The sequence below is a fragment of the Zosterops lateralis genome, assembly GCF_965231275.1.
Source record: "Zosterops lateralis genome assembly, chromosome: 1".
Taxonomy (NCBI): domain Eukaryota; kingdom Metazoa; phylum Chordata; class Aves; order Passeriformes; family Zosteropidae; genus Zosterops; species Zosterops lateralis.
Window position 1 is genome coordinate 55,108,381 of NC_139762.1, and position 15,115 is coordinate 55,123,495.

The 15,115-nt window shown below is 36.6% G+C and overlaps 1 protein-coding gene across 4 annotated transcripts in view; it reads right to left on the bottom strand.

The window, feature by feature from the left end:
• CDK13 (cyclin dependent kinase 13) overlaps window positions 1–15,115 on the bottom strand; it is a gene marked incomplete at its 5' end in the record, with an annotated part of 43,242 nt that overhangs the window by 16,065 nt on the left and 12,062 nt on the right. For all 4 annotated transcript variants that reach the window (XM_083870591.1, XM_083870593.1, XM_083870592.1 and 1 more), the window contains 4 exons: window positions 968–1,157; window positions 9,464–9,634; window positions 11,620–11,759; window positions 12,018–12,185. In XM_083870591.1, coding sequence (XP_083726717.1) covers window positions 968–1,157; window positions 9,464–9,634; window positions 11,620–11,759; window positions 12,018–12,185 — 669 coding nt within the window. The remainder of the gene's footprint in view (window positions 1–967; window positions 1,158–9,463; window positions 9,635–11,619; window positions 11,760–12,017; window positions 12,186–15,115) is intronic.

Here is a 15,115-nt window from a genome sequence, read left to right on the forward strand (position 1 = left end):
TTTCCCAGTATTTCATCTCCAACAGCAGCAGTATATTTTTAGGGAGAACATGTGAACGCACTCCCTTTGGGGCTCATCTTCTTCATACTTAACCATGACCCACAATCATTGTGTTAAGAATGCTAAAATAGGGATCCCTGTCCATTTCCATTAGCAGACGTTAATGATTCTATCCTTGAATATGTCTCATCTTTTTTAAAACTCCTGACACTACCCAGAAAACTTCCTGTGACAACAAATTCCAGAATCTGACTACCTGCTCTTTTTTTTAAACGATACTCTTTTTTGCTGTTAAAAGCTTGCTCTTATGTTGCTCCCTGGATTTAGTACTCCAGGTTATGATGCTCAACAGTTGGTAATGAAGTCATCCACTATCTTCACAGTGGCTTTTTATTTGTTGTTGCTGCTGCACACAGAAAACACCACACTTACTAATGACTTGTAATTACAACGTGTTGAAGTAATAAGAAACAAACTATTCTCCCCCTTTGATTACAGCAACAACTGCAAGTTAAGGCATGTTTGAACATGCCTAATCAAATACCCTTTTAAAGCATTATCCTGACTGATGACGACAAGGACTTCAGAACTGTCACGAAGAACCAGCCTAGCCACACTTTGATCTTGAAATGAGATGGTAGAAAGAACACACATCATACACATCCTACAATTCTGTTTCAAGATATTTGAACTCAGATAATTTTCTCCTGGTACTCTAACTTAGCAGGATTAAAATTGAGTCTTCTCTTTTAACATAAATTAAGTTTAATATACAGCTGCAGGCTCCAGTTTTAAGCAGGAAAATTACTGGATTAGTATTTTGCAATTGATTTTAAAGAAACTAGGTAATTTAGAGAATAAGTTTTGCTAATGCCACCAATCAGGCAAACTGTGAAGACTGAAAGAACAATTTAAAGATGTTGTCAACATACAATTTTTGTTACATACTTTTAAGTAACATCCATACCTATTATTTAGTAGAATATTTGAACATTTGATATCTCTGTGCAAAAAGTTCTTCTTGTGGCAATAGGCCAAGCCTTCCATCAGCTGTCTCATAAAAGATTTAATATGATTTTCATTAAAATGAACCAAGCCAGATTCCAGCAGTCCCATCAAGTCATGGTCCATATATTCAAATACCAGGTAAAATGCACCTACAAAAAGAAAGGGAAAGGGTAGGAGAAACACAGACAGAAAAACTGATTTAACAGCAGTCCACAACATTGCTGGTGTGTACTTTTTAAAATCAGAAGCATTTTTCATACAACTGCTTAGATTTTCTGCAGTAAAAACTTTTAATAAATTGTTGTTCTATACAAACAATTATACTAGTCAAATGTTTGTGAAAAGAAAAATAATATTACCCCATGGTGCTTTAGTCTAGATAAATATGTGCTCTCCCTACAGCTCTCAATCACCACCCATTTTATTTCAAGAAAAATTAACTGTGTTAATATTACCTAAGTAAAGCTTGGAGAGAAATCTAGAAACAAAATATATACAAGCATTATTGTGCATTGTTGTTCATCTGTCATGACTCAGTGATTAATTTTTTTTTAAGATTTCTGAGCGACTGGGTCAGAAATAAGCTTGCCCTTCTCAGACTAAAAACACCTATAAGACAGAATAAAATGTGAAAGTAGAACTAACCCACTAGCAACAGCAGCTCTGCAAAGACTGACTTCATATTTTAAGTTGCCACACGCAGGAGAATCTGTACTTATCTCACATCAGTTTGTGTAATTCTACCAATAAAAGCTGTTAAAGCCAAGGGTCTGTGAAACATATAAGCACTCAAAGGGGAAAAGTGTTGAGTGATTCAGAAGTAGCAATAACCAATTTCCAACACAAGCATTCCCAGTACAATCTACTTTTTAGTACTTCATTCTTTCCCTTCTTCACCCTGGGACACACGGAACAGTGCAGCCTGCACAGAGCAAAGGAAGCAGAAACCACATTCAAGTGGGTCTGTCTATCTTGCATTTCCAAAACCTCCTTAAATCTACGACTACAAATAGCTTCTGCCCAACAAGAACTCATTACACGTTCTTGTTCCTAAAAAGGTATCAACTCCGAACTGGTGAAAGTTTTGGAGCAATAACGAGAAGTCAGCTTGACAGAAGCTGTACACATACACGGCCACATTCTAATGAACTGACTCCTTTTCTCATTTGGTGGCTGAAAAGGGAAAAAAGAATGCTGGGTCTATCTGCTATTCAGGAAGATTCCTCATACAGTAAGTGTTAAACTTCTAACAACCATCAGCACACATCAGCTAAAGCACAGGCCACTGCATAAGACATTTGAGAGTTCATTGTTTTTGACTTGGGTCCTTTTGTCCTGTTATATATTATACAACAGAGGAAGCAAAATACTCATCATAAAATACCACTGCTGTTGTGTACAGAGGGGGTGAAACAGGAGGTGAATCAAGCAGGTACAACACAATCCCACCCATCACTTCAGAAGGAGAGAGGGAAATATTAAGAGCTATGAATAATCAAAAGTCTGCTGTGTTACTATTTGCACAACTGAGTTCACCAATCCAGTTCACCAGTTCAGCATAGAAAAGCACAGAGGCTCCTAATCTTGGCCTCTTCAAATTAGATAGCTGGCAATCTGCTGTAAGATCTACTTAAATGACGACTGGAATATGAACCATGACATATTTTAAAATGCCTCAAAACACCTAATATTAGTACTGCAGTGTCAGAACAACCTAGATATGCCCTTCAGAGGATGTCAGCTCAACAAAACTGAATGAACACCAGTGAATCTTGGTACCTTCTTGCTCTGGAGTACAAGAGAAAGTTAACTCTGTCATGGCAGCTGGCTGCATGTCTGTATATGACAAGGAGAAAGACTGACTGTAGAATTGTTTAGTGAGGACAGCTGAACATTATAACCTCTTGCTTATATGCAAATCAGGGTCCATGCCTTGAGCAGTTCCCTGCTCTGTCACTAATTCTCAAGATTTTTTCACCAGCAATCACAATTGGTAAAACCTAATTCAAGAAGGAAAGCTGAACAACAACAGAGAAGATTCACAAAGTAGAGTAGTACTTGGGAGGTGACATCTGACTATTTACATTCTCTGCACGTAACATACATTAAAACAGGATAAATGCTAAATATTCCTTCAAGAGCAAATATACAGATTCATAACACTTCTGCATTCTTGCCTATTTCCTAATTACACGTTATTAAAATTCGTTTTAAAAAGAAAAGCTGGTAACCTTCTTCATTCAGTATGAGAAAATATGAAAATTAGTCAATTAACCTTGGCAATCTTACCATTCAAGTCTGATTTTCAGTATTATTCAAGCTATATTTAAAGGGACTGTAGCTGCAAAAAAGTTATCAAGCACTCCTAGACAAATGTGGTGCCCTTTTCTGACAGAGCTCTGTAGTTTCTGCCAACAAAATTGGTACATTATTCCACCTGATAATGTCAAATCTTCATCCCTTTTCATCACATTGGGAGATTTGATCCTCCATAAAAGGGAAAGCAACTAGTCATTCAGGAAGAAGGAAACAGACATGAAAGACACCACAACTGAACTATACACAGGCAGAAGTGTGCTTACTACAGCTAAGTCTGAATTCAAGTTCACAGCATACTGTAGTTCTATCATAACAAATGCCACACATTTCTCAAAAAAGTAAAACATAGCAGAAAAAAAAAGTTTCTTCTTAATAATTTCTTCTTTTATGAGGGTAAAACTTAGAGGTAACTTTTTGTAACTTAGAGGTTACATTTTAAAATTATCTTTTGTTTGATGCTAGCTTTGCGCAGTTCTCATTTTGGGAAGCAGTGTCATAAAAACACCTAAAGCCCTCTCACAGTAAAGTGCATGCAATTCAAATGAAGTCAGAATTACTTATATGACTTTAAAGTTCCTCATCTTACTGCTGTTGTGTTAAAGACCTGCACTTCCCACCTGTGGGGTGGGAGAAACCCTACAGTCCATTTCCACACACTGCAACAAAGCACTAACAGGGGGGTTATGTCCTGCATGGCCCATTTCCTTTGCTAACACCACAAAGCTCATCTACTTTCCTTCATCTACCAAGATAATGGGAAATCTTAATGTCACTACATGTTGACAGAGGAGCAGCTGGAACAGCTGAGCAGCAGTAGCACTGCCTGTTTCTGAATATGGGATAAGAGAAAGCAGCCAAATCTATCAGAGGTGCACAATAAATCTTTATTTATTGATGTTCAAATGGATAGAAATAATCCTCACCTTACTCCTTATGATTGCACTTGGGAAAATGCACCTTTCTGACCATTTTGTCAGTTAAGACTGATGGGGTTCAACAAGTGAGGTACCAATTTAGATTAATTGAAGGATTAACATATCTCCTCCTCTCAGTCATATGTTTCAGGTCATGGAGCTCTAACAAAAGCAGCTCCTTAACACGAAATGAGCTTGGGTATAATGCAGTAAGGGTTTGCATACAAGAGGGGTAAATCAACAAAACATGGCACTCATGATCTGCGAGAAACAGTGGATTTTCTGAGAGGTCAAAAAATCCTAACAAAACATACTTTGCATTTTTGTGACATGGGCAGGCTCTGGACTTCTTTGGACTGAATTCAAATCACACAGATCCAACAAAACAGGACACCATTTGTTCCCAAAGATACAAGTGGTTCAGACTGGGAGAGGAGGGTGGTAGTGCAAAGGAGACTGATCCAAAAGCCTCCATAGATGGAGATATATCTTCCAAATGTAATTAAAAAAAAAGGTGTTCAGTGTTACCCAAAATATCTGATTAGAGAGAGATCTGAGGACCCAGGTGACCCAGAATGCCTTATTGCATGTAAATTTAAATTCAATTCTAGTATAAATGCATTACAATAGTATCTTGAAATATAGAAATGCTTTAGAGAAACCCCAGTATCCCTGCCTCGTTCAGTGCACAGTATGTACAATGCTGAGTTGTGAAACACGTTTTCAACATTTGCTCTGTACTCAGTTTTCAAAATGAGACTCCATCAATTTTTCATTTTGCAATTAAGCTTCCTCCAGCTTCTTCCATGCAATCCATAGATTATTCTTATCCTTGATTGATTAAATGTAATTAGATTACATTTACTACTCTATTTCCTTAACATTTCTCTTCCAGTACTCATGATAATCTATTCCAAGAGCTTTAAACAGGATTTTTTCAAACACAACTTGAAAATTAAAGAAATTGTCCACCAATCCCTAAAGTTCCCTACATTTAAATTCTTTAAAGTTCCTTTACTAGACATTTGTCTTTTCTTTCAACTCAGGTTTTATTAATCTATTTCTAACTTCAAGAACAATAAATATAGCCATAGCTACTGAATTAATCACCTTAAGACTAAAGAAAACATTGCTGTTATACTACTTTTTTTACATTTTCACCCAATATTAAGTTTCTATTTAATGACAGTGTTATTCTCCCCTTTCAACTGCATTTTCCTCTTGCAGGAACTTCATATATGTTCTGAAATAGGGATACAAGCCAAGGGCATACAGATGCCCTGGGAGTAAATACTCTCCTTGTTTCATCACGTAATACGGGGAAATTAAAAAAAAAAAAAAAACAAAACAACACCCAAATGACTAAACCAAAACCTCAAAGCAGACAAACAAAAATCTTTGATTAATAATCAGAGATTTTTCTCATTTTGACATGGAGCAAGTTGAAAAGCCACCCAATTAGTCTGTACTCATTCCAGGCCAAAGCCCAGTACAGCATACACAAATAGGAAGCACCAGTTAAGCAGCCATGCTATTCCTGATAACTTAGCTCTAGTATGAAAACTATTTGGGTAAGTTTCTATCAGCTATTTTGGCAGCAGCAAGGCAAGCTGAAGAGCATTAGAGGTTTCTGAAATTCAGATCTCTGCTTTCACTCAGCTTCCTAGGAAATACAGACTAAACTAGCTACCATGTAATGTTGACTACATGACTGCTGTAACAGACTCCTTCCAAAACACAAGATTCTGGAATAAGAACTCCTTGACAGCTGTGAGAAAGTAACCTGTCAGTCACAGTACAAAGTACTGCAGAGTCGGTGTCCTCCTGCACTACAGTACTGTCAATGTAAATATCAAGTTCATACCTAAAAAAAAATTGCTGATTTGTACTACAAATCAATTCAAATTTGAATCTACAATAAACTTAGATCTCAAAATTAATTACAGAAACAAACATACATAAGCAGGTAATTCACACACACACAAACCCAGAAAAAAAACCCAAGCTGCAGTATTTTCCAGATCTCTTATTATTGGTCTCCATGCCAGGTTTTACATCCTCCCTCAGGTTAGCAAAAACACCTATCCCAGTCAAAAGGACGAAGGGATGTCAGGCAGTACACTTACTGTGTTTACATTCACAGCAACAAAAGCTAAGTCAGATATTTACCATTTGTTTAGTAAAAAGAGATCGTGTCAATCCCATAGCTAGATTGCTGAGCACTTGCAAACATCTCCCAGCTGTTAGAAGCAACTGAGAACTGAAGAACCATCTCAAGTGCCTGAAGTAAGAAGATATACACCAAAGTAATAAAAACGATACACTCACAAAGGAGAAAAACCAAAACTGACAACAGCCCAAAGTGAGAAGGGCATTTTCCCAGTAATTCATTTTATAACTGGGAAGGTGGCTCAACACACAAAAGACCAAATACAACCTCAGAGTCGTGAGTTCCCATCATTAAGTTTGGGTGTTCAGCTATCTCCCTCTGAATGATAGGTAGGTGAGAAAAGTTTACACAAGAAATATATAAAATGGGTACTCCTTGTGGTCACACCCAACATATATGTTTTATCTGTCAGGATTGTGCCTGAGAATCAAGATGTTACATTACTAATTAGCATTCAGTAATATCAGCAATGCCATTCTCCAGCTTCATCATTAAGCCCATCTCATGCATAATGAAGACTGCAAAGTGAAAAAACTTCTGATCTTCAGTATACAGACCCAGGTATCAAACCATTATCACCCACTCTGCTTTGTATACGCCCAATCCATACAAACAATTAAGCTGCCTAAGGTGCTGACTCCCGCTGATGAAGGGAAATGCACTTAGAAATTTTGTAACACACTGCTCCAACGTGTTACAATTCTTCCTCTAATAGTTAGTAGAGAAAAAATAAACCCAAAACTATCTAAAATGTTCATGTCTTTAAATTTATAGTCCAAGCTGGCCAGAATAAAATACAAATATAATTTCTTCCATTCGCTTTGAAAATAAAAAGATGTTGAAAATATTGAGACAGGCTTTAACATGGGGAACCAATAATACTCTCTCTTCCAGAGTTTTGAGTGTGTTATTTAAAAACACATAATGCAGCTGAAAATATCAGGACAAAGTTGTACAAGCTAAGCTATTGCAGTCCAATGTTACTATCTTAAGTAGTATCCATAAACAAAGTACTGTAAAGTGGGCCCAACACTTATATTATTGTCAGAAAACTGAATGTTCTGCATGTTCAGCTATTGAGATCCAACAAAAAAAACCCACACTGCCTTAAGTGAAAAAGCAAATGAGTACTATGTCAGGATATGGTACACAGCCTTAGAGACAAAATTAACTTCACTCATACTAACTAGAAAAACATGTGATAGCAAAAATGTTCTCATTCCATACTCTTTTAAGTGGGACATCAGCAGGGCTTTCCCAGTCATATTTCAAAGCTATGTAAGCACATAACATACATTAAACATAAGCATGTTCATCATATAGGCAAAACACCCTGCTTTTACTGTTAGCTCTGCCCACTGTAAGACATTACTACCACTTCTCTAATGGCTCCTTGTTAGGCAGCCTACTTTTGCATTTGCAACACTTTACTGTGGAAATGACCAAACTTCCTCCCACTTGCATTTGTTCCCTGCTATGAATCCCATCTCACAAAGAACTACTCATTAGAGAAATACAGAATACAGTGCCTGAAAAAAAACGCAACTTCCATCTTCTCAGAAGTTGTAACAGCAGTCTCATTATCCTGCTAATGTTTTCAAGAAATTATCAGAACTTACTCAACCATTAGAAATTAATTCTATTCTAGCATCTCCAGAGAAGCCCTTGCCCTTGTAAATTTTCAGAATATGTACTTGTTTTAATATGCTGTTAAATAAGAACAAGAAATTAAATCAGAATTAACATCAAAAGCACAAATAGAGACTTGTACAAAAAAAAAAAAAAAAGAAATTAATGAGACAGTTTGAAGTACAAAAAAATAATTTACTATTCAATTCTAAACATGGCACTAAACAGAAAGAAAGAAAATTCATTAATGAGTCATTATGTATTAAGGTCTTATTAGCCAAGTAGGTTGGACCTAATTAAAACTTAGAGCAAGATTCACATACAAGGACTAAACTGGTTGGTGCAGAGTGCCAGGATTTTGAGTGGGGCCTGACCACTGAACCTGCACAACTCTCGAGAAACTCCTGCTAGATACTTCCCACTTTTAATATGTCAGTGCTGTATACACTTTAAGGTATTATTATACTCTCTAAAGATGTTAGCAAAAAATATCCAAACTAATTCCTGCTTCATATCCACCTTCTGAATCATCACATCACCTGGTGTTCCAGCTGGCCATACAGCAATTACAGCATTTTCTACCTGCACTGCTGCTGTATAGAGACTCAGGGAAGAAGAGCAGGGAAGAAGGACAGGTATCACATTCCAAACACTATCCTAAGCCAAACAATGCAATAAATTGCCCACAGGACACTAAAATAACTCCAAAATGATAGGTTTGCAACACTTAGATCTAAAATGAAATGCCTCCAGTAGCAAAATACCACTCCAGTATCAAAAGTACCAAGCAACAACACTGCAAGATTTTCTCTCTTTGCTTGAATCTCTAGACTAAGGAGGTTGAAGCAATTCAAACAAGACTTAAAAGTGAGGGAACCAAGAGTAGAAGTCTGCATGCCTTCTCTTTGGAGAAAAACACTACCACTACACAAATCTTGCTCTTCATTCTTTTCATTTACTCTTCTTCTAGCCCACAAATCACACACGCTTAATCATCAAAAAAGCAACTGAAGAATGATTCAAATAAAACCAAAGCCTAAAATGAAAAACATCTCTTCAGCATTCAGCCTACTATACTCTAAGTGGCATGAGAAAGTACTAAAAAAATAAGAGGTTAAAAAGCTCACAATTAAGAGCTTCCATGGGTGTCAAGGAGTCAAACATCTGTTCCTCTACAGCAAGACCACAATCAAGCAATACATTTTTGTACCACACAAAATATTTGTGGAAAATGTTTCTATAAGCAAAATGCATAGCTGAGTTAAACAACTGTGTATATTATTTAAATCAAAATTAACATCTCTCATGAAGCATCACAGTTTGAAAACATATTTTTTAATGAAGAGTAACTTCAAACCAAGCATAGCAGAGTATTACATTAAGAACAGGGCCAGAAAGAGGAACCCCTGTTAGCATTACATACCTTTGTCCTTCTTGAAGTCCAAAGCATCTTCCTTATCCGTCACTATTTCCTTCATGTTGATAATGCTTTGATGGTTAAGCTGTCGAAGAATCTTAATCTCTCGAATAGCCGTAATTGGAAACCCTTCCTTTTCATTATCCAGCCGCACTTTCTTTAGTGCTACCATTTCCCCTAAGAGAAAATTTAAATAAAATCCATTAAGATTAGCAACCAAACCATGGGATTTAGTATTGATTTGTATGTTTGTTTTTTAAAACCCTGATTCTTGTACCAAGCACTATGCTGAACAGAAATCAGCATCACATACAGAAGCCAAACTACAAATGAGAATTTCCTCATTTGTATATAAGGACTATATGTACGTCCTTATATATATATAAGGATATTTGTGTACATATATATATACGGACATTTGTATATAAGGACTATAAGGACTATCCTTCCTCCTCCTGCACAGCTCACTCACATATCCCAATATTCCACACCATGTCCACCAGTAAAGAGTGATTATCAGCAGTAGCTTTAGAGACAGAGGCCTGTGACTGCTCTGAATTTCTGAATACTACATCACCACGGGTCAGAATGCATAGATCTAGCCAGAAACAGTATGCAGTTCAAGATATGAGGCAGATGATTAAAGAGTTCTCAAATTCATCAGTATACTTTCTACAAGTACAAGTGGCACTGCCATTTTTACAGTGAGGAGGTTTTCCCTTACTATTTTACTGCAGGGTGGGCTGGATCAAACTGGATTCTGCAAAATGGCAGAAGCATAATCTACTCATGATGAAGGATGCCTACAGACCACACATGCTTGTTCAATCGTTTTGTTCTTGGAAGTTTATTGCTGTGTCTGGGAAGTTAAAGACCAGATATCTTTGCTAGTTCTAAGAAGTACTTACCCTACACTAAGTTACAAGACACACTCACAATAGATCATATTCCAGCATGACACCACATCCACTTTCTCCAAAAGCCTATTACACAGCTTCTTCTAAGGTATCTCAAAGGCCATAACACCACTCTCCACATAGGATTTGAATCCAAAGCTAACTGATTTGCTTGCTGTATCTGCACAGATGCCTTCAATGTAGAAAGCAACAACTTCTATGGGAGGTTAAGAGATGACTGTGATGCACAAATAACCTGAAGTTTGCCAAAAAGGCAATATGATTACGGCAGGATTAAAACGCAAATGTGCAAAGAAGAGAATCTCAGGAGATCCTAACAACGATTTGCAAAGATTCTCAAGATAGAGGTAAAAATCTGTGACAGTTCAACTAGAACTAAAGTTTGCAAACTGAGACAAGAACAGGTAAAGAATGAAGAAGGAATTATAATTACACTGCTTATTCTTCTGGCAATCAGAAAGAAGGAACTGAGGCTGGTATGTGGTCCTATGGGATTATGATGAAGTAGAAAATGGTCCAGCATTCAAAGCATGCACAAATCAGCCAGAAGGGCAAGCAATCATGGAAAGAACTACTAACTGAACACAAAACCATCACACAACATACAGCACAAAGAAAGAATTTGGATAATCTATTTAGAACTAGTGGCAGTATTACGTATCCTACTGGTGACTGCTCGCTTATTTCAGCAATAGTTTAACATGAAATTAAAAAATAATGTCACTCTTGTGAAATCAGTTATATTGCAAAAATACCCCATGTGTAACTCCTCAGGACTGTATTGCACAGAAGCAGATTCTCTTCCTACTATGAACTAGTGACTACTGGAGTACAAACAACCGTGACCAAGTATTACACACAGGTTCTTTCACAGTTACATCCCTTTACAAACTTCATTACAGTTTGCCAACCTGTCTAGGGTGACATTTAGTTTCCCCAGGACATTTAGCCTCTCTTTACTAGTTCATACAGAGCACTAAAACTCAAAATATAAGAATTAGAATTTAGGACTACTCAGCTTGATTTCAGCCACAGCTTTACAGATAAATGATTTTCCAATGCAGCAAACAGTAATTCCTGATTTAGATAAAAGCTGGACTTAAAATTGAACACACCAACAACTAAAAACCTTCCTAACATAAGAGGGCAGAATACAAACAACAAATTTTACTCAACATAAAACAAAACCAAAACCATCCTGTTCATTTAAAATTGTAGGATTACATATACTTTTTTTGAACTTACCTGTATCTTTATCTCTGGCTTTGTAAACTTGCCCATAAGTGCCTTCACCAATAATACCGATGATATCAAATTTATCCACACAGCGCTTTCCCCAGTCTATTTCTTTTTCTTTCGTTTCACCATGTCGTGGTCCACATATTCTAGAAAGCAACAAATATTTTTAAGAATACAGCTAGTCTATCTAGGCACTGTCTTAACTTTGAAGACAGCCTCAACACTATTTGAAACATTATTAGTTAACTGTCTTATTACCAGTAAGTGGCAATAAACCATGCAGTTTGAGTCAACAGTAATATTAAAAATGTCAAAAAGCAAAACTCTTTGGACAAGAACATATTTTAAAGAAACTATTATTTCTACTTGCTTGGTAAGCTTTAAAAGAAGTTTAATAAACGTACTTTGGTCTTCTCTTGGTATGTAACTGAACTGCTGGTTTCTTTTCTTCAGGACTTTTGGGTACCTCAGCTCCTCCAGGCAACTCAGGTGGAAGTGGCAAGTCTGCAAGTAGGTGGCGAAGTTTCTTCTCTGTTTCTTTAACTGTCTTCACTGAAAGATTCTCTCTCAAGCTATTAAAAAAACACCACATTTTGCTAATAAGTTGAAGACGTAGAAATTTTTTTTAAAATACATTCTAGACTGTCAGTGCACCAACACTTGAAATCTCTGGTCTTAAAATCAGCAGGATTTGGATGAATGACTCACAAATAGCTCTATGGAAGATGCACAACTAAAAATCACAGTTCTAAAGAACTGTGAAATCAGACTCTTCTGGTGAAAGCTGAGGTCAGATGACACAGGGAGTCTTACCAGGCTAGACTTCTGCCACATAAGCTTCTTTCCAAGCTTATGGCCTAGACTATTAAAAATATTTAGAGCTCAGGTGCTGCCAGACATCGAAAGTACAGTGGGAAAATCGGTACTCTGACTTCTCATATGAGGGAGAAGATCTGACTAACCCAGCTCTCTCTAAAATCGGTCTCCACAGATAATGAGCTTCATGCTTACATTTACACTGCGGGGCATTGCAAGGCTGTCCACATCATCTCATTTACAAATTCTAATTGTACACATCTGCTGAAACATTCCAGATTCAACACATTTCTAGTGATCAGCATGCATATCAAGTGGGGAAAAAATAAATCAGATGAAAAAATGACAATGATTTTCTCACATGAGTTACTGATATCTGACTGATTTTTAACCAACCATAATTAGATAACAGATACTGCTCATCTGTCTTGAGAAGAATCCCCAAAAACACATAAACCATCTTTTAACAATTACACAGTGATCTTAGAAATGCTATTCCCATTCTAATGGGGAATCATAAAGGCTCCACTGTTTTTTTTCCTAAGTACATGGCTCCATTTTACCAGAACTTCTTTTGATTTAGCTAGATTTGTTCAGCTACTGCATATCCAGTAATTTTAAAGCCATGACCATCTCTAAACTTTATATAATTACACAATTGTTTCTCCCCTACAGGCTCTCACACAGTATTCACTCTTAATTTCCATCACTGTATCAATAAAACTTAAGTCATGCTTTGAGGGGACATTTTCCAAGTTAGCTGCATTTGCCAAATCACACTATTCATCCTTCTCTGTGATGGTTTTTCTATGACTTCTTACGTGTTTAGTTTCACAGATAAAGCAGGAACTTCGCTAAATGGAAAGATATTGCCAATTTCCATAACAGAGAATGCATACATTATTTCTTACTTTTCTTGCTATGAGTAATCCCTACATATTCAAATAAAGCATTCCAGTGTTTTGCATGTCTATGCTTCTCTCTGAAAGCTGAACACTTCTATGTCTTTTACCACTTCCTATACTGCCACTGCCCCATTTTAAAGAAGCATCACAAGGAAGCACAGACTGCCCTCACCACTAATGTAATGGTTAACATGCTATAAAGAACAAACCACCTTAGTGCAGTGCATGGCAATTAAAACCCCCTTATTTTTGAAGCTCATATATTAGTATTTTTCTCATAACTTTCCCCAAAACTTTCAATATCAGTGAAAGCATAACATATGAAAGGTTCTGACATAGATTTTAAAAGTGGCACATGAAAACAGAGGCAGCCAAGAGCAGCTAAATCACACATCATTGACAAGCAGGGCAATTTTCCCTTTCACCTAACCTGCACTGTGGTGTTGCAACACTAATGTTCCTTTAGGTCACTTGTTTGTGGGTTCATGAGATTCTTACTGAAGGAACCAGACAGTTCTGCATAGCACTGAGCTCAACCTTTCTTTATTGACACAACTTCCCCAGAGTAACTCAGATCCCAAGGTAAACACCTTTGCCCTCCTCCGCCATTAAAAAAATTGATCTTCTTCCTTTGATGACTTAAGCTTTATCATGACTTAAAATTTCTGATCTGAAGTTTATAACATCCTATAGGCAAAACTAAGCAAAGCATAAAAAATGTTCCATTACTTCTCATTAATCTTTCTAATGCAGCTGTCTGCAAGCAGTAGGCCTTTTGTTTTGAAAGGAGAATGAGCCCAGTGCTGAAAGAACCACTGGCTAATTGCAGCTGACCACCTTATTTTAGCAAACTTTAAAAAGGCAATCCATTAAAATACAATAATAATAATAATAAGCAACCAGCCAGCTTCAATATGAAATCTCATTTCATGTTGTTGCAATTAATACTGCAATGCCAGTCATTTTTAGTTAAACTAGATAAACTAGCTTTTAGTTAAAAGAGTAAATCTTGCTCACAGTATCAGGATTCTCATTTACGTAGAGGATGGCTCAGTCACAAATGTAAACGCAATCACACATTTGCTACACCATTATTACATTTGCTAGAGTTTAATGCTGAAGGGCAAGAAATTATTTTTTTCACAACTTAAAAAAATGTGTAGCTGTCTAATACTACATTAGGTTGTATTAATTTCCTAAGGACTTCTATGCATCCGTAATGTTTAATACAAATTAAAATTACCAGCAAACACAAGAAAACCATTTTTGCCTCTAGCTAAAAATTTCTGGCTTACTTGTGATTTCTTGCATACCTGTGAGAGACACGTAGCACCTTCAGTTCAACAAAACAAAAAACACCTTCTGTAACAGCATAATCTTCCAATACAAATCACAGCACAGATTCTCTGTCAGGACTACAGACTTAACATAGGCTGATGACAAATTCAGATGACACTTGGAACACAGAAATTAATTTCTTCACTACAGACCAATTTTACACTTCAAAATTAACTCAAATGACAAGCCATGAACCTCACTTCCATTATACACTCAAAATAATACCGATCTTTAAAATAAATTACATTAAAGTAATGCCCAGCTATAAAACAATTGCCTTTCAAAGGGAAGAGAATCTTTTCTTCAAATCCCAGCTAAATAAAGAATTTTCACATATTTCTACTGAATTCAATTTTTCCTCAGAAGTATGTATATTTTCACACCAAACTTGAAATCCTTGAATGCATCCTCTTAGTAGTCCCATAGCTATTATGTATCAGCCA